The sequence below is a fragment of the Loxodonta africana genome, chromosome 6 (assembly GCF_030014295.1).
Source record: "Loxodonta africana isolate mLoxAfr1 chromosome 6, mLoxAfr1.hap2, whole genome shotgun sequence".
Lineage (NCBI taxonomy): Eukaryota > Metazoa > Chordata > Mammalia > Proboscidea > Elephantidae > Loxodonta > Loxodonta africana.
This window is the reverse complement of record NC_087347.1, coordinates 15056718-15075797: the sequence shown is the minus strand read 5'-3', so window position 1 is coordinate 15075797 and position 19080 is coordinate 15056718. Positions and strand designations below refer to the sequence as shown.

Below are 19080 nucleotides of genomic sequence, written 5' to 3'. Positions count from 1 at the left end.
GTCTGCTTCTCGTTTTACTTACTTGACATCAAGTATCTGGATGAGAAGGAAAATTCAGTCAATCATCAACATGTCTAAAATATCTGGCTGTTTGTTTTTCCCAAGACATAGCTTACATTTTCTTATTTATTCTTGTGTGACATCTCACCCCAGCTGACATCATTATATCGTCCTGTGTTCATCTCTCAAGGGTTTGCTTTCAGTTCCATGGCGCATTGTAAATATTATTCTGGACATTTCCCAAAGTTCATTTTAACCTTCTTTTATTACTTTAATAATAATTAGGTATTTTATACAGCTGTATACATTGGGCAAATCTGCTGCAAAAGGCCTCTTTAAAGTGTTAAAAAAAAAAAAAAAAAGCTGTCGATTTGAGGACTAAGGTGTGCCTGGCCCAGGCCATGGTATTTTCAATCGCCTCATATGCATGCAAAAGCTGAACAATGAATAAGGAAGACTGAAGAAGAATTGAGCCTTTGAATTGTGGTGTTGGGGAAGAATGTTGAATATACCATGGACTGCCAGAAGAACTAACAAATCTGTCTCGGAAGAAGTACAGCCAGGATGCTTCTAAGAAACAAGGATGGTGAGACTTCATCTCATGTACTTTGGACATGTTATCAGGAGGGACTCATCCCTGGAGACGGACATCATGCTTGGTAAAGTAGAAGGTCATTGAAAAAGAGGAGGAGCCTCAACGAGATGAACTGACGCAGTAGCTGCAACAGTGGGCTCAAGGATAACAGCAAGTGTGAGGATGGCACAGAGCCGAGCAGTGTTTCGTTCTGTTGTACGTGGGGTCGCTATGAGTCAAAACCAACTCGAGGACACCTAACAATAGCAAGTACTTTTATGATTTATTCCTTTGAGTTTTTGCATTTAGCACCTTGTAACCTATTTTTTTTTTTAATATGTTGAGTGCTGTTATTTGTCATTAGTTTGGATCTGACTCATGGTGACTTTATGTATAACAGAACAGAATGTTGCCCCGTCCTGGGCCATCTTCAGGATCGTTGGTATGTTTGAGTCTGTTGTTTTGGCCACTGTTTATTTTGAAAGCCTCCCAACCTAGGGGCCTTATCTTCCAGCACTATATTAGACAATATTCTGTTACGATCCCTAATGTTTTCATTGGCTGTTTTTCAGAAGTACATCTCCAGGCCTTCCTTCCTAATCTGTCTGGAAGCTCTGCTGAAACCTGTCTACCACGGGTGACTCTGCTGGCATTTGAAATATTGGTGGCATAGCTTTCAACATCACAGCAGCATGCAAGCCACCACAGTATGACAAACAATAGATCTGAAAAACCATTTGCATTGAGTCTACTCCAACTCATAGGGACCCTGCAGGACAAAGTAGTACTGCTTCATCAGTTTTCCAAGGCTATAATCTTTACCGAAGCTGACTAACCTCTTTCTCCTGTGGAGCAGCTGGCTGGTGGGCTTGAACTGCTGAACTTCAGTTAGCAGCCAAGCACTTAACCACTGTGACACCAGGGCTCCTAAAACAACAGAGGGATGGTCTATATATTCTTTCACGTGGTCAGAATTTATCGAGCATCTACTATTTGTGATTATAATCCCAATGCTATCTAGAGATGGAGCCCTGGTGGCCCAGTGGTTAAGAACTCAGCTGCTAACCAAAAGGTCGGCAGTTCAAATCCACCAGGAGCTTCTTGGAAACCCTATGAGGCAGTTCTACTCTGTCCTATAGGGTCGCTATAGTCGGAATCTATCGGATAGCAACAGGTTTGGTTTAGTTTGTGTCTAGAGATACCCTGTCCTTTGATATTTAAAAATACTTGAAATTCCTTGAATGCCACCCCAAATCTATGGGAAGTCAAATCGTGCCCAAGATTTCTGTGAATTCCCTGGGGCCTTTATTTTCTTGTTAGTTTTTTCTTCTGATTTCCTATACTTGCTAAATAATTTCCACAACTACTCTTTTATTACGGACCCAAGGACAGAGTGTTTCTTCAGTTTCCCCAGAACAAGACAGTTTTATATAACAAACTTTATTGAAGACTCAGAGACAGTGCAGGAAACTTCATCTGTATTTGTAGTGTTCTGTTTCTTAAGCTGGAGCCCTGGTGGCACAGTGGTCAATCTAAAGTTAGCAGTTCAAATCCACCAGCTGCTCCTTGGAAACCCTATGGGGCAAATGGGTCACTATGAGTCAGAATCAACTCAACAGCCATGGATTTGGTTTGGTTTTATTTCTTAAACTAGGTGGTAGGTGCAGGGGTCATTGTTATGTTATTGTTTATACTTTTCTATGTGTATGGAAAACAGTTAAAAATGTTTATGTGTCAGTGAAAAATACTGCTACTCAGAATAAAATCTGATCTCATCTTTCTAATATCAGAAATCTCTCATCTGCTTTGAAGAGATCACTTTGTCAAAAGACTTGTGGAGAGATATTTTGCAGGCATTTTTCATCAAGCACATTTTAAAGTTATCACTCTCAGTTTCACCTTATCTAGCCCAAAGAATTATTAGCACCTGTAAATGTTATAAAATTACTGTTGCAGTAACCTTGTCTTCCTTTTAGCCTCACCCACCCATTCTTCTGCTCACCTTGACCTTGATGTTACCAATAACTGCTACAACCCCTCCATAATCTCAGATTCAAAGTCCTTCTTCGAGCACCGTCTCATCTTTCACCTCCATTCCTTTAGAACCGCAAATCCAACAATCTTGCAACCCCACTGGTCCCCACAGTCCATTCATCTATCACCTTTTCACTGTCCCCAAGCTCTCAATGTCTCTTCCCTCCTTACCAAAACCCCACTCCATAAGTTCATTCCGACTCATAATGACCCTATAGGACAGAGCAGAACTGCCCCATAGGGTTTCCAAGGCTGTGAATCTTTACAGAAGCAGACTGCCACATCTTTCTCCTATGGAGCAGCTGGTAGGTTCAAACCACTGACTTTTCAGTTAGCAGCGAAGCGATTAACCACTAGCCACCAGGGCTCCTCTTCCCTCCTTAACCGAACCGAACCGAACCCAGTGCCGTCGAGTCGTTTCCGACTCATAGAGACCCTATAGGACGGAGTAGAACTGCCCCATAGAGTTTCCAAGGAGCGCCTGGCGGATTCAAACTGCTGATCCTTTGGTTAGCAGCCACAGCACTTAACCACTACGCCACCAGGGTTTCCCTTCCCTCCTTACTGAACTCAAATTCCATGGTTAATGATGCGTCATTATCTTCTGTTGCATACACCCTCAACTCTCTTGTTTGATCGGACCCATCTGGGAAACAACAAACCTGCTTAAATTTCAGGGCCATGTAGCCGAGTGTGGCCGCTCCATCTTTTCCTCCATGTCTTTACTTGTAATATTACATCTCAGTTGAGCCCTTTGCCAGCTGCTTTATCTGATCTTTTACAGCCCAGCCCAACCATTTCCTTTCCCCCTTGCCTGCTGTAGTTTTTCTCAGCAATTATGATTATTTAATATGTGCCATAAAAACTCTGTATTTTTCATGTCTGTTGTTTTCCTCCCTGCCCACAGAATATGTTCTCATTGGTGGCTACAGTGGAGTTGGGGGCCAGCCCCATGCACAATGGAATGAAATGCTACCCGGTCCTGTGCCACCGCCATGGTCAGCTGTGGATTGGGCCCTTGTGATCCATAGGGTTTTCACTGGCAGATTTTTGGAATTAGATCACCAGGCCTTTCTTCCTAGTCTGTCTTAGTCTGGAATTTCTGCTGAAACCCATTCAGCATCATTGCAACACGCAAGCCTCTATTGACAGATGGGTGGTAGAGCAAATCCCCAGTATCTAGAATAGTGCCTAACACATAGTAGGCACTCAATAAATGTTTATTGAGTGACTGATGGATGATACCACTTCTAGAATAAGGTTGGATTTGTTTATAAACTTGAAGATGGAAACTAGAAAAAAATGCTGCAGGGTTAGTGGCCACGAGAGAGAAGAGGCATCATATTATATCACTGAGCACAGATAATTTAATTCAGCCTCCTTGTTTATAAAAGGGCCCTTGGGCACACTCAACACAGGGAGAGTCCCACTGTCTGACTTTGCTCTGAAAATCCTCCCACCTCCTGGCTCTGAGTTCATTAGTCTCTGTCCTTCCTCAAGTTTCCCTGTACATCTCCCCTTTCTGGGGCTGCTTCTATCCGCCATAATTTCCATTTATCTGCACCACCCAGGCTATGTCCACGGGGCCTCATTTTATAGCCACACAGGTCTATTAAGTCATGTGACACAGCAAACAAGACAGTTCCCTCCTGGGAGAACTGCTTGCCCTCTCCCCTGCACGTTGAACCCTGCCCCATACTAGAAATATAAAGAGTGAGATGTTGCCTCCCATGAGCTTTGTCTGGTGGTGGAGAAAAGGATGTAGACACATAATTACGGTGTAATTAGAAATGTGTTATCAGAGCAGTTATGCACAAAGCAGATGAGGGAGTAACCCCCTACCTGGAGGATTTAGGGAAGTAAGTCTTCCAGAACAAGGGAAGCTTTGACCTGCTCCGGAATGAGCAAACTTAGCCAAGCAGAGGAAAGGGTAGTGAGACGTGGGTATTTCGGGCGAAAGAAGGACTGTGTGGAAAAGCACAAGAATGTGAATGACAGCATGAGTCTCGGGGCAAAGCACAGGCAGCTCCGTGGAACGAGTGGCCTCTGAGGCTGGGAAAATGGTGGGGCCAGAGCACAGAGATCCCCCTGAAGGCTGTAGGGAATGAACCAGTACTTCTAATCAGGGAAGTAACATAATCCAGTTTGGGGAATTTATTTAGAGATGTTAATCCCAACTCCCTTCTATTTTTTTTAAGTAAATGTTGTTTTCTAATTTCATAAATACCACAAGATTAGTATAACAGTTTTCCAGGTAAATTGTAGTTTTTGTTTAACCACGGTGTGCTAAGGTGATTCTCACAGTGTGGTCTGAGGAACCCTGCATCCAAATTTGCTAGAATGTCCGCTCCAGAGCTGCTCTCTGGGGATGTTGTTGTTGTTGTTGTTGGGTGCTGTTGAGTCGACTCCAGCTCATAGTGACCCTGTAGGACAGAGTAGAACTGCCCCATGGGGTTTCCTAGGCTGAAATCTTTACAGGAGCAGATCACCAGGTCTTTTTTCCCACAGAGTGGCTGGTAGGTTCAAACTGCAAACCTTTCAGTTAGCAGCCGAGCACCTAACCACTGCTCCACCAAATAAGGTTACTAAGGTCTCCAGGTGAGTTATGTTTTCTAAAATTTGAGGACCAGTATTCTAAGTTTCCACCACCTATTTGTCAATTTGTCCTACTGTGGTGGCTTGCGTGTTGCTGTGATGCTGGAAGCTATACTACTGATATTTCAGATACCAGGAAGGTTTTCTGTGGTAGACAGTTTTGAGAGGAGCTTCCAGACTAAGACAGACTAGGAAGAAAGGCTTGGTGACCTACTTCTGAAAATTAGGCAATGAAAACCCTATGGATCACAACGGAAGATTGTCCAATATAGTCCTGGGAAATGAGCCCCCTAGGTGGGAAGGCACTCAGAATACATAGTGGCCACAACAATGGACTCGGGCTTGCCAACAATGATGAAGATGGCACAGGAGCAGACAATGTTTTGTCCTGTTGTACATGGTGTCACCATGAGTCAGAGCCAACACAGTGGCAACTAAGAAGAACAACTCCAGCCAGACCAGAGCACTGTAACGTGGCCTCCCTGGTTTTAAGTTTGCAGAGTTTCCCCAAAATGCTGTCAGCCACTCTGCTCAAGGGAAAAATGGACATACTGGGCTCCAAATCAAATCTGGACCCACCTTGGAATCAGTACCGGACAGATGAACTCTAAGGCCCCCTTGCCATCTTGATAGTGTATGGTTATTAAAGATGGAGAGTATAGGTCTCCCACCATCAGAGGCATCAGGAAGTTCAGGGCAGCTTCTGGAATGAACCCATTGTCATGGATTGAATTGTGTCCCCCAAAAATGTTTGTCAGCTTTGTTAGGCCTTGATTCTCAGTACTGTGTGGTTGCCTCCATTTGGCAATTGTAATTTTATGTTAAAGAGGATTAGGGTGGGATTGTAACACACTTGCCCAGGTCACATCCCTGATCCAATGTAAAGGGAATTTCCCTGGAGTATGGCCTGCACCACCTTTTGTCTCTCAAGAGATAAAAAGGAAACACAAGTGTCTTAGTCATCTAGTGCTGCTATAACAGAAATACCACAAGTGGATGGCTTTAACAAAGAAGTTTGTTTTCTCACAGTCCAGTATGCTTAAAGTCTAATTCAGGGTGTGGGCTACAGGGGAAGGCTTTCTTTCTCTTTCGGCTCTGAAGGAAGGTCCTTGTGATGCGCCAGTCTTCCCTTGGTCCGGGAGTATCTCAGCGCAGGAACCTCAGGTCCAAAGGACGCACTCTGCTCCCGGCACTGCTTTCTTGGTGGTATGAGGTCCCTGTGTTTCCCTACTGGCTTCTCTCTTTTATAAATCAAGAGATTGCCTCAAAACACAATCCAGTCTTGTAGATTGAGTCCTGCCTCACTTACACAACTGCCGCCCATCCTCCCTCATTAACATCATAGAGGCAGGATTTACAACAAATAGGAAAATTACACAATACCAGGAATCATGGCGCAGCCAAATTGATACACATATTTTGGGGGGGACATAATTCAATCCATGACAGGAAGCAGGCAGAGAGGGGGGACCTCATACCACCAAGAAAGCAGTGCTGGGAGCAGAGCATGTCGTTTGGACCTGGGATCCATATGTGGAGAAGCTCCTAGTCCAGAGGAGGATTGATGAGAAGGCCGATAGAGAGAGAATGGCTTCTCCTGGAGCTGACGCCTTGGATTTGGACTGTTAACCTACTTTACTGTGAGGAAATACATTTCTCTTTGTTAAAACCATCCACTTATGGTATTTCTGTTATAGCAGCACTAGATGGCTAAGACACCCATATCTACAGAGGATGATTGTCAGCTTTTAAGGTTGATCAAATATCTGAATCATTTTTCTTTAAAAATTTCTGATGGTTATTCTTACTGTATTTTTTTTTTTTTTTTTTTTTTGACTACCGGAGGGTCAAAACTAAGCTGGTAATTTTCCAGATTGGAGAAAACATCACTTAAGACAAACTATTACCATAGTTGATTAAATACCTTTATATATCCTCTCCTTATGAAAATCAGAATAAAACAATGGAAAAAGAATAAAAAAGTCTCAACCCACGATGGGGAGGAAAACATGTGAGGAGACAGGAGCAAAGTAAAAGTGTCAATAAACATTTGTTTCTGGATTAAATCCTGCCTACAAAAATTAAGAGCCTGTTTTTTCTTGCTTGTTATTCAGAAAAATGTTGATACTTTATCAGTGTCTGTATTTTCAGATAATGTGGTATCAGAGTCTTCTCTGGAATCCAGAGAAGGCTTCCATTTGGAATAGCGACTACCTTGTGGGCCACGCTCTGCTTCCTACATTCCTTTTTGTACGCTTTCAGGTTCATAGATAGAAAATGGATTTTTCCTTGAAAAGTGACATTTCTGTGAGATGGTGCACAAGGCAGAGAACACTGGACCAAACACCACACTGACTGCCGTTGAGTTGATTTCAACTTCTAGTGACCCTACAGGACAGAGCAGAGCTGCCCCATAGTGTTTCCAAGGCTGTAAATTTTCAGGGAAGCAAACTGCCACATCTTTCTCCTGTGGCACAGCTGGTGGGTTCCAACTGCCGACCTTTCAGTTAGCAGCCAAGTGCTTTAACCTCTGCACCACCAGGGCTCCTTCCCATGTATATAGTAAGTGCTCAAAATCTTTTAACCACTGATATTATTATACTACTGATCAAAGTTCATTTCCTCTTGTCAGGTGCCGTCTAGTTGGCTCCAACTCTTAGAGAACCTGTGTACAACAGGACGAAACGTTGCCCGGTCCTTCGCCATCCTATTCTTTGAGCCTATTGTTGCAGCCACTGTGTCACCCCATCTCACTGAAGGTCTCCTTTTTTTCCCGACCCCCTACTTTACCAAACATGATGTTTTTCTCCAGTGGTTGGTCCTTCCTATTGACACGTCCAAAGTAAGCGAGAGAAAGTCTCAGAGTCCTCGTTCTAAGGAGCATCTGGCTGTACTTCCTCCAAGGCAGATTTGTTTGTTCTTCTTGCAGCCCATGGTATATTCAGTATTCATTGCTACCACCACAATTCAAATGTGTCAATTCTTCTTCAGTCTTCTTTTTTTATTGGCCAGCTTTTGCATGCGTATGAGGCAGTTCCATACGGTATTTTCAATCATTTCCTCTACCAGCATCCTTATCTGTGTAGGTCTATTCATCATACATGGTGTTGTGGGTTGAATTTTGTCCCCCAAAATTTATGCTGAAGTCCTAACCTGTGATACCTGTGAATAAGAGCTTATCAGGAGATAGAGTCTTTGAAGAAGTTATCAAATAAGTTAAGATGAGGCCATACTGGACCCATACCAAGTCCCAATCCCATCTGAGTGGTGCCCTGTAAAAGAGGAGAAGAGACACAGAGACAAAGATGACACCTATGTGACTATGGAGTTACGCTGCAGGTGCAAACCGGGGAACACCTTGGGCTACCAGAAGTTGGGAGAGACAAAGAGGAATCTTCCCCTAGAGCCTTCAGAGAGAACATGGGCCTGCCAATACCCTGAACTCAGAGTCTAGCCTCCAGAACTGTGAGACAATAAAAAGTCTGTTGTTTAAAGCCACCTGCTCTGTGGGTACTTTGTTACAGCGACCCTAGGAAGCTTATACAATGGTGAAGGCTTCTTGATCCTTCTGGACTCAGAAGCTTTTAGGGAAAGGGCAAAAAAAAAAACAAAAAAGAACCTTGAGTTAATGATTATAGTTGTAAATACCACTCACTGCATTTCTCGAGGTGGGCGAAACCTTCTTACAGTGGTGTTTATTCCCAAATGTACCAAAGACCTCTGGTTGCCACCTCCTTTGTCAGAGCCAGTAATCTATGCTTGCTGCCATCCAGAAAATCAAAAACGGGTGACTGGCTTAGATGTCTAGACTAGTGATGTCTCCCCGGGCAGGAGTTGAAAGATTGGACGTGGCAGTTCTGGGGAGATTTCTATGATATCTGAGGTGGTGACAGCAGGCTCTGAGTGGGACAGAAGGGGCCCTGCAGACACCAGCTTGTAGGTGTCATTCTCCTTGATTGGAGGGAAGGCTGCCAAGGCTTAGGGTCAGTTGCTTAAGGCAGAGATGGGGTGGTGGCAGCAGAGTCAGGGCTTGGTCAGCTCTTCTTTTCACATGCAAAAACATTTGCCTCGGGCTATTGGCTGGGCAGAGGGGCTGGCAGGGTCAAAAATCATAATGCAAAATCAACAGACCTGCTCAGCAGAGTGTTAACCAGCTTTGAATGATGCCAACTTCCCCTTGTAGTGAACCAGGCTGGGCCGGTGTGGGACAGCAGAGATTGGCAAGGGGCAGGGAAGGCCTTTTCTGTTTAAGAGAATGCATGGAAACTGGGCAGGTGGTGTTTTGAAAGCAGAAATAGGTCAGATCCAAGAGGATTTGGAAATTATTTCCTGGCCCACTCACAAACAATCAAAATGTATGTGCATGATTCGATCTGCTGTTGCTTTTAAGAGTAAAACAATTTATAATTGCCTGCCAGTGATGGAGGGAATATAAAGAATTGTAAGACACAGTTCCTACTTGCCATTGAGTGAACGTAAGAAGCCCTCAACTCATGAGCATTTAAGTAGCCATATTGAGTAATAAATTAGTAACAACCCATATTGTTGATATCCCACCAAGTGCTCTGTTCTAAGTCTTTACCCGTGTTAACCCATTTGACCCCATTTTACAGATGTGGAAACTGACACAGGGAGTGATCACCCCAAGACACACAGGAAGTAAATGGCAGAGCAGGATTTTGACCCAGGAAGTCTGGCTCTGGAATCCATGCCCTTAATTGGTGTGCTATACTGCCCTGGAACAGAAGGCACCATGTGGGTGATTCACAGGCACTACACTTGGTCAACAATCAACATCCATGGAAGCAGCAGTCAAGATATCGAACAGCACATTGCATGGGGCAAATGTGCTGCAAAAGATCTCCAAGTTTTTAAAACCAAAGGTGCCACTTTGATGTAAGGTGCACCTGACCCAAACGATGATCTTTTCAATCCCCTCATTTGCTTGTGAAAGTTGGGCAATGAAAAAGGAAGACAGAAGAATTGATGCATTCAAACTGCAGTACTGGCGAAGAATACTGAACATACTATGGACTGTGAGAAGAATGAACAAATCGGTCTTAGAAGAAATATGTCTAGAATACTCCTTTGAACCCAGGATGGCAAGACTTCATCTCGCTTTCTTTGAATACCACATCAGGGAAGACCAATCTCTAGAAAAGGACATAGTGTTTGGTAAAGTAGAAGGTCAGCAAAAATGAGGGAAATTCCCAATGAGATGGATTGACACAATAGCCGCAACAATGGGCTAAAACATCTCAAAGATCATGAAAATATTGCAGGGCCAGGCAACATTTTGTTCTGTTCTAAATAAGTTCACCATGAGTAAGAGTCACCTCAATACCAGCTAACATCGACGGCAAACAGGAATGAAGACAAAGAATAGCAAGAGCTAGCTGATCAACCTTCCCAGAAGTACTTGTTGCCTTTGTATAATACACAACCAGTCCTTATATTTGTGAATTTGCCTACTCACTAAAATTTATTTGTAACCCCAAAAGCAATATTCACCGCACTTTGGCAGTCATTTGTGAACATGCACAGAGAGGAAAAATATTAGAGTCACCCAATGGGCACGTTCCCAACTAAGGTCAAACAAGGTAACATCCTGCCTTCTTGTTGCGGCTCTCATACTGAAATAGGTGTCCTTTTTGCAATCTATTTAGTGCACATTTTTGTGCATTTAGTAGTGATTTTTTTGTTTAAAATGGCCTGCAAGTGTAGTACTCAAGTACTGTCTAGTGTTCATAAGCACGAGAAGTCTGTGATGTGCCTCACAGAGAAAATCTGTGTTAGATAAGCTTTGTCCAGGCATGAGTTACAGTGCTGTTGGCTGTGAGTTCAAAGTTAATGAAGCAACAAGATACATTAAAAATAAGGTGTCTTCAAACAGAAGCACACATAAAACAAGGATGTGTATTGACTGGTTGGTAAAAATGTTGTGACCAGAGGCTCACAGGAACCTAACCCTGTGTTTCCCCTAAGAGCAGTCGTTCAGTATTTGCTAATTCAGGGTTCACCGTGACTGATTAGAACATAACTACGGTGAATAACAAGAATAGACTCTATTTGGTTTGGTCCCTTTTATTTATAAATATCAAATACCACTGGACAAATAAAACCAATGGTGAGTTTTTTGACAATAAAAATCTATAAAAGCCAGAACCGGTGTAAGGCAGAAGCCTGTCAGAGAAGAAAAACTCAAATATTTTCCACTAAAATGAGTGATAGAAATGTGGTAAGACTGCACCCTGTCAAAGGCAGAAAACTTGCAAGACCCGGAAAAACAAGGCAGTCCCGTCGAGTTCTGGCTCTCACAAGTTTCACTGTATTTGGTTTATCAACTAAGCATGATGTCCTTCTTACCAAGATATCATCCTTTACCAAGGATGATGTCATGATCTCATCCTTACCAAGCATGATGTCCTTCTCCCGGGACTGGTCCCTCCTGATAACATGTCCAAAGAACATGAGATGAAGTCTCACCATCCTGGCTTCTAAGGAGCATTCTGGCTGTACTTCTTCCAAGACAGATTTGTTCATTCTTCTGGAAGTCCGTGGCATATTCAGTGTTCTTTGTCAACACCATAATTCAAAGGCATCAATTCGTCTTCGGTCTTCCTTATTCATTGTCCAGCTTTCACATGCATATGAGGCGACTGAAAACGCCATGGCTTGGGTTTGGCACACTTTAGTCCTTAAAGTGACATCTTTGCTTTTTAACACTTTAAAGAGGTCTTTTGCAGCAGATTTGCCCGATGCAATGTGACTACTTTCGGCTAACTGAAGAAAGGATCATAGATGCTATTTAACATGAGATCTTAAAACAAAAATGGAGGAAGAAATGGCTTTATTTACTGAGTCCCTAAGTGTAGGTAAAATGTAGGCTCCCTACTGATGGTGTCTCAGAGCCCCCTCAAAATAACACTGCACAGTAAAAGCACAAAAACAACAAAACACACTGCACAGTAGATAGCAGATGTTAATATCTTGCTGGTATAGATGACGTCAGTTGCCAGCCTGTCCCTTTGTCGTACTGTGGTGGGTTACTTGTTACTGTGATGCTGGAAGCTATGCCGCCAATATTTCAAATACCAGTAGGATAACCCAAGGTGGACCGGTTTCAGAGGAGCTTCCAGACTAATACAGACTTGGAAGAAAGGCCCAGCAGCCTACTTTCAAAATTAGCCAAAGAAAACCCTATGGATCACAACAGAGGACTGTCCAAGTCACTTGCTTTGGACACGTCATCCAGAGAGATCATCACTAGAGGAGGGCTTCATGTTTGGTGAAGTGGAAGGCCAGCGAGGGCAAGGGAGACCTTCGGTAAGATGGATTAACACAATAGCCGCAATGATGGACTCAATATGCTGGCAATCGTGAGGGTTATACAGGACAGAGCAAAGTTTTGCTCTATTGCAGATAAGATCTCCATGAGCTATAGTCAACTTGATGGCAGCAACAATGACAGATGAGATAGCTGAGCCTTGGGGGTTTAATGAATTTGCCCGAAGCTCCTGCTAGTAATTGGCAAAGCTGGGAGTAGATCCTACATTGATCTGCCTGAGATCCATGATTTCATGATTTCTCTACCATGTTACATCTAACCTTTTTTAGATTCTCTACTACCAAAGTTTATTTTGCCTTCTAAGTAAGGCCATAAAAAAATTAATGTGACCATTAATAGAATGATTCTCATTAGTTGAACTATTTAATATTCAAAAGTGCTAAAACATCATGTAATCTTGGATCACTTCCTGATGTGTTAATGGGTAGAAAGGCCATAAAATCACTATTAAGAGGTTTCTGCTCCCGACAAATGATATTTCTTACTCCATTAAGATATAAGGAAACTAAGTGGTACTTTATTGTTGGAAGAGGAAGAGTCATAAAAATTTTGCTGAAAAAATATCCTTCAGTTCTGCTTTCTTAATAGGCAATAGCATTTTCCCATACTGTTTTTTTTTTTAATGATTTAGCATTTGAATTATGGTATTGGTATAAGATATTGAATATGCCATGGACTGCCGGAAACAAACAAATCTGTCTTGGAAGAAGTACAGCCAGAATGTGCCTTAGAAGCTAGGATGGTAAGACTTCATCTCCCATACTTTGGGCATGTCATCAGGAGAGACCAGTCCCTGGAAAAGGACACCATGCTTGGTAAAGTAGAGGGTCAGCAAAAAAGAGGAAGACACTCAACTAGACATATTGACACAGTGGCTGCAGCAATGGGCTCAAACACAGCAATGATTGTGAGGATGGCGCAGGACCGGACAGTATTTTATTCTGTTGTACATGGGGTCACTATGAGCCAGAACCACCTGGACAGCACCTAACAACAACAAGAGCATGTGAATAGTAATCCAGTGGGCTATATTCCATTAATATAATCATGGTGTTTCAAAAATGGGCCTAAAAGAGTGTATCAAAAGCAACAAAAATTGGAATAAGGCCCCTGTATTTTTTGGTCAAATAATCTGTTGGGATTGTAGAATTATGCAAACATATTTGCAAATTAAAAAATTTATTTCGGGAGAAAGCAGCATAATTAAGAGAAACGAATATCTTGAGTCTTGGTCCACCATCCAAAACCACTGAAGTGCTGCATTTTGCACAGCCTGATGCGGGGCTCTCTGCAGAGGTTCACGCAGGCAGCACTGGTTTCTAGAAGCACAGCTGAACCACTGCCAGACGACTGCCCTGCCTATATTTTCGAGTTCACGCAATCAGGTGGAGTATCTACACGTTGGCAAAATTGTCACATATTCTGAAGCCCCAGTCACCCAAATGGTGCAGATTCATCGGCAAGCCACACCTGGCCAACTTCACGGAAAATTAAAGCTGGAACAGTTTTAGAGCGGCTCTGCTAACCCAAATGTACTCTCTTCCTAGGATTGTAGTCATCGACAGCCTTGAAACAGCAGACGTCTATCCCCTCACAGTTCTGGAGGCTAGAAGTCTGAATTCACAGTGTCAGAAGTCCGTATGGGTTGTTTTTGTTTGTTGTTTTAATAAGAAAGAACATTCCCATGATAGCATTAGTGAATTAGGTTGTTCTCTTTAAAGACATATGGTGGGTGTTGATTATCTTTTCTCAGTTTTGAATATTATTTTAGAAAAATAAAACCTTAGAGTCACCTGTTGAAGGTATCACCAACTGCTGTCATTAGGTGCCATCGAGTTGAATCTGACTCATAGTGACCGTATGTGGAACAGAATGAAACCCACTGTGCCCGGTCCTGCGCCATCCTCACAATTGTTGCCATGCCCTGTTGCAGCCACTGTGTCAATCTATCTCTTTTTCACTGACCCTCTACCTTATCAAGCATGATGTCCCTCCCAGGGACTGGTCCTTCCTGATAACATGTCCAAAGAACGTGAGATGAAGTCTTGCCATCTTCACTTCCAAGGCATACCCCGGCTGTACTTATTCCAAGACAGATTGGTTCGTTCTTCTGGCAGTCCATGGTATATGCAACATTCTTTGCCAACACCATAATTCAAAGGCTTCAGTTCTTTTTCCATCTTCCTTATGCATTGTCCAGCTTTCACATGCATATGAGGCGATGAAAAATACTATGGCTTGTCACCAGTTAATGTACACTTATTCATGCACATACATGACGTTGAACCTAAGAAATATGAGACCACTTTCTACCTACAACATTGGCGATTTCATGTGGTTCAGCTGTATTTTATCCTGAGAAAAAGACTGCCTTTCCCATAGATAAATTACTTAAAATTCCTAAGAACAACAAAAATAATGTACACTCATCTGACAGTTTTTCCGTATGCAACACCTTCTTACTTTTCTTCTCTGTTGATATATTGATACAATGTCACCAGGCCCCTCGTGAATAGTGTTCAATGCTCCAGAGACAGAAAACTGTGTTTGCTTTTGCCCTGTCAGTCAGGATTGGTTAAGCTGTTTGTCAACAAAACCCTCTCTCTTTTCCTCTTTCTAGGGTTGTGTCTGTCAAGACAAAGGCCAGTGTTTCTGCGAAGCAATCAAAGGAGAGAAGGTAAAAAAATCTTCATACTGTTTTTTTTAACTATAGAGCTTATTAAGCAACGCACACTCTCATCAGGAGCGGAAAGCTAGGCAGCGTGTTGTTCCTTCCCCAATTCCAATTTTAAAGTAATTGTTTATAAACATTGGAGACCCTGGGTAGGGCAAGCGGTTAACCAGCTAGGCTCTGCTCAGCGAAGGTTTGGAGATTTGAGTCCACCCAGAGGTACCTCAGAAGAAAGGCCTGGCAATCTACTTCCAAAAACTCAGCCACTGAAAACCCTATGGAATGCAGTTCTACTTTGACACACGCGGCCACCAGGAGTTGGAATCAACTCCGTGGCAACTGGTAATTGCATATAAACACTAACCTTAAAAAAAAAAAATTCTTCCTGGGAAGCTTCAGATAACTTGTTTAAATAATGGCAGTTAAATTATAACTCTCTTGGTCTGTAAAGAATAAGTAGCAAGTTAGGAAGAAAGGAGGGTTTATGAGAATGCGTCCCTACGTATACAGTACTTACAATGTTGCTAAACACAACTGAAAACAAGTTGATTCCCTCCCTTTGGCAGAAAATAAACATTGAAACCCACAAGAGCTTAAGTTCTGCAGCACTGGTACAAGATCGCCCCCTGGTGGAAGAATCTTGGAGCAGCCTCCTCGTTGAGGCAACAATTCCGCAGAAGTAGATGTAGCTCCATTGCAGCAAAAAAAAGAATGCCGTGAAATCTCATTAATTCGCTCCATTAACTTCCAATTTATGATAATTAAGACAGAGGCAGAACTCAAGTGTTTCCTTTGTTTCCAAAACCCTTTCCTCAGAGACGCTAATGAATTGTTCAACCATATTGAAGGGAGCCTACTAAAAATATTTTTTCAAGAACACACTTTAAGCTCTTTAAATAAAATGATTTACTACAGTTTATGCGCTAATAATAAAATTAGTATTACATTTATTTTTAAAGATGACGTCATTCATGTGTAGTTCAATTTAGGTTTTTGCCTGAAGCTATGAAATGAGCGTACAGTTGGATCCAAGTTGGAACGCACCATGCCTGTGACTCATCCTTGCCTTCAGAAAGCATTATTGAGTTCCTACTGTTTGCAAGATGCCATGCTAGGGTGTGTGAAGATAACTGAGCAGTGCGAGGAGTATAGTAAATTCTTTTCTTTTATTGTACTCATCCATTTGCACACCAGTGTTCACGCAGGAGCACATGAACATACACCATGTAGAATGGCTGACTTGATTTTTTTTTACTATTATTATTTAACTTGCCAATTGTGTAACTACATTGATTGAATCAACTAGTGGTCTTTCAGTGACGGCAGGATCCAGGCTTCTTAGCCGAACCATGTCATACATTGGACTGATGACTTTGACTCACTAGGGATTCTCCGGTATCATTTGATGCCTTCTTTAGAAAAAAAAAAAAATGTCGCTACACTCTTGGTTATGCCACTGTTGATATCTCTACTTCATCTCTTACACAAACAGCAGATTGAGTTATTAATTCCTGTGTCATCAAGACATGACTAGAACTCAAAACCTACACGTCGTTCTTTTCCAGCTACATCATAGTTATGTCCACTCCCAAATACATTCTTGTACCTTATCCTTGACCTACCCACCCACCCAACCCACCGACACACACACTCCGCTAACCTTGATATTTCTAACTGGGCTTTTCTCCCAGTTCTTGACTCCCTTTTCCTTAGTCTCTGCTCTGGGAAGCTTTACCATTTGGGAAAAAGTTACTAAAACAATAGGCAACTGCTGATGGTAACTTTCCAGTTACCTAGAACACTCACTGCTGAGCGCTAATTGTATTTTTCGTTCCAAGAAAAAAATATGCAAAATTTCATCAAGTCATAAAGAAAAGAACAAAGATGATGGTTGTGTTTGTTGTTGGATAGTTGCTGTTCTTGTGTCCTTGTCTTGTTTTGATTTCAACAGGGAGAGAGAGGCTTTCCTGGACCCCCTGGTTCTCCTGGCCAGAAAGGATTCCCAGGTCCCGAAGGCTTGCCTGGACCACAGGGACCCAAGGTATGTCATCCTGTAACCTGAAAAATCCCCAGTCACCTAACCGTTCTTTATGCCTACCCCTGTCCCTGGGTGGCACAAACGGTTTGTGCTTGACTTCTGACCTAAAGGTTGGCAGTTCAATCACACAGAGTGGCACCGTGGAAGACAGTCCTGGTGATCTTCTTCCATAAAGATTACAGCCGAGAAAACCCTATGGAGCTCAGTTCCACCATGTAATACGTGGGATTGCCATGAGTAACAAACCACTCAACAGTAGTGGGTTTGGTTTTTTGCTTTGGACTTCTGATTACCTGGAAAAAATTCCATGTGCTAGTTAGCCGGTGGGGCCATGACAGATTCATTCAGATCTTAGCCAAGCCCTCAGAACTGCCTCCTACTCAAAGACTCTTGTCAACCATCATTACTATCTTCAAGTCCTCTACTCAGCTTCCTCCCTCTCCTCTAGCTACACAGTTTCCACATCTACCCCCTACCTTCTTTTCTTCCAACTGAAAGATTGAGCTCTTTTGCCATCTTCTCAAGACCCACCACTGGGATTCCCACAAGGACCTTGACCCTTGAAGTCTCTCCTCTCTTAGTACATTCTAACTTTCCCTTTGATGTTGGCTTTCCTCTTTCAGTCCTTCACCATGCAAATATTTTCCCATGCAAATATTTTCCCATACAAATATAAAACATCCCCTAGATCCTCCAGGTCCTGTCCCCAAAAGATTGTCATCCTCTCCCTGTCTTTGTCTGTCAAGCTTCTTAACAAAGAGCTAAACATGCTGACTGTAGTTCACCTTCTGTTCACTCCTCAAACAAACAAAGAAAAAAAAACAAACCTGTTGCTGTCAAGTCGATTCCGACTCATGGTGATCCCACGTGTACAGAGTAGAACTGCTCTACAGGGTTTTCTTGGCTGTAATCTTTATAGAAGCAGATCTTTAAGCCTTTCTTCCTAGGTGCTGCTGCGTGGGTTTGAACCACCAATCTTTAGGTTAGTAGTTGAGCACATTTCACTCCTCAGCCAGCTATAATTTGCCTCCCTCTCCCCCAACCCCCCCGCAAGCTAAAAAACCAAACCTGTTGCTGTGACTCATTTCCAATTCATAATGACCCAAAGGGTTTCCAAGGCTGTAATGTTTATGGAAGCAGACTGCCACATCTTTCTCCTGTGGAGTGACTGGTGGATTCCAGCTACCAGGGCTCCTTCCCCCCCACACAAACCAAAACCACAGCCATCAAGTCGATTCCGACTCATAGCAACCCTAAAGGACAGAGTAGAACTGTCCCATAGGATTTCCAAGGAGGGCCTGGTGGATTCAAACCGCCAACCGTTTAATTAGCAGCCATAGCTTTTAACCACTACACCACCAGGGTTTCCTCCCCCCCACACACTCATCTGACAATAGCCCTGTAAAGATCACCAATGATCTCCAGATGGCCAATATTGATGGATACTTCTGAGTCCTTATGGCACCAGGACCCTTTCTTTGTTTCAAACCAAAGGCCACTCTCTTCTCCTTGAAAAACTCATCTCTTTTCATTCTGGGATCTTACTTTCCCTGATCCTCATCTTGTCTCCCCAGCCTGCCCTTCCTGGGTTCCTCTTTCTCACTTGGTCCCTAAACACCAGGGCTCCTAAGGTTCTGAGCAGAACCTACTGCCCTCCGTGCTCACCATAAATTTTTATTTCCTAATGGCTGTGATACAACAAAGGCTTTATTCAAACAAATACCCTAGAGGATTTACTAAATAACTGCATAACCACAGATTTGCTGATTGTTCTTTCCTGTGGGCGACGTGAGCGCCACTTAAGCCCGGACTCTCACGCA

At 42.9% G+C, this 19080-nt stretch overlaps 1 protein-coding gene across 1 annotated transcript in view; it reads left to right on the top strand.

Moving 5' to 3' along the window:
* The window catches only part of COL4A3 (collagen type IV alpha 3 chain), a 160230-nt gene that overhangs the window by 60309 nt on the left and 80841 nt on the right, over positions 1–19080 (top strand). Inside the window, exons 2-3 of the mRNA XM_010597674.3 lie at positions 15172–15228; positions 17174–17263. Of these exons, the coding sequence (XP_010595976.2) occupies positions 15172–15228; positions 17174–17263 (147 nt within the window). The remainder of the gene's footprint in view (positions 1–15171; positions 15229–17173; positions 17264–19080) is intronic.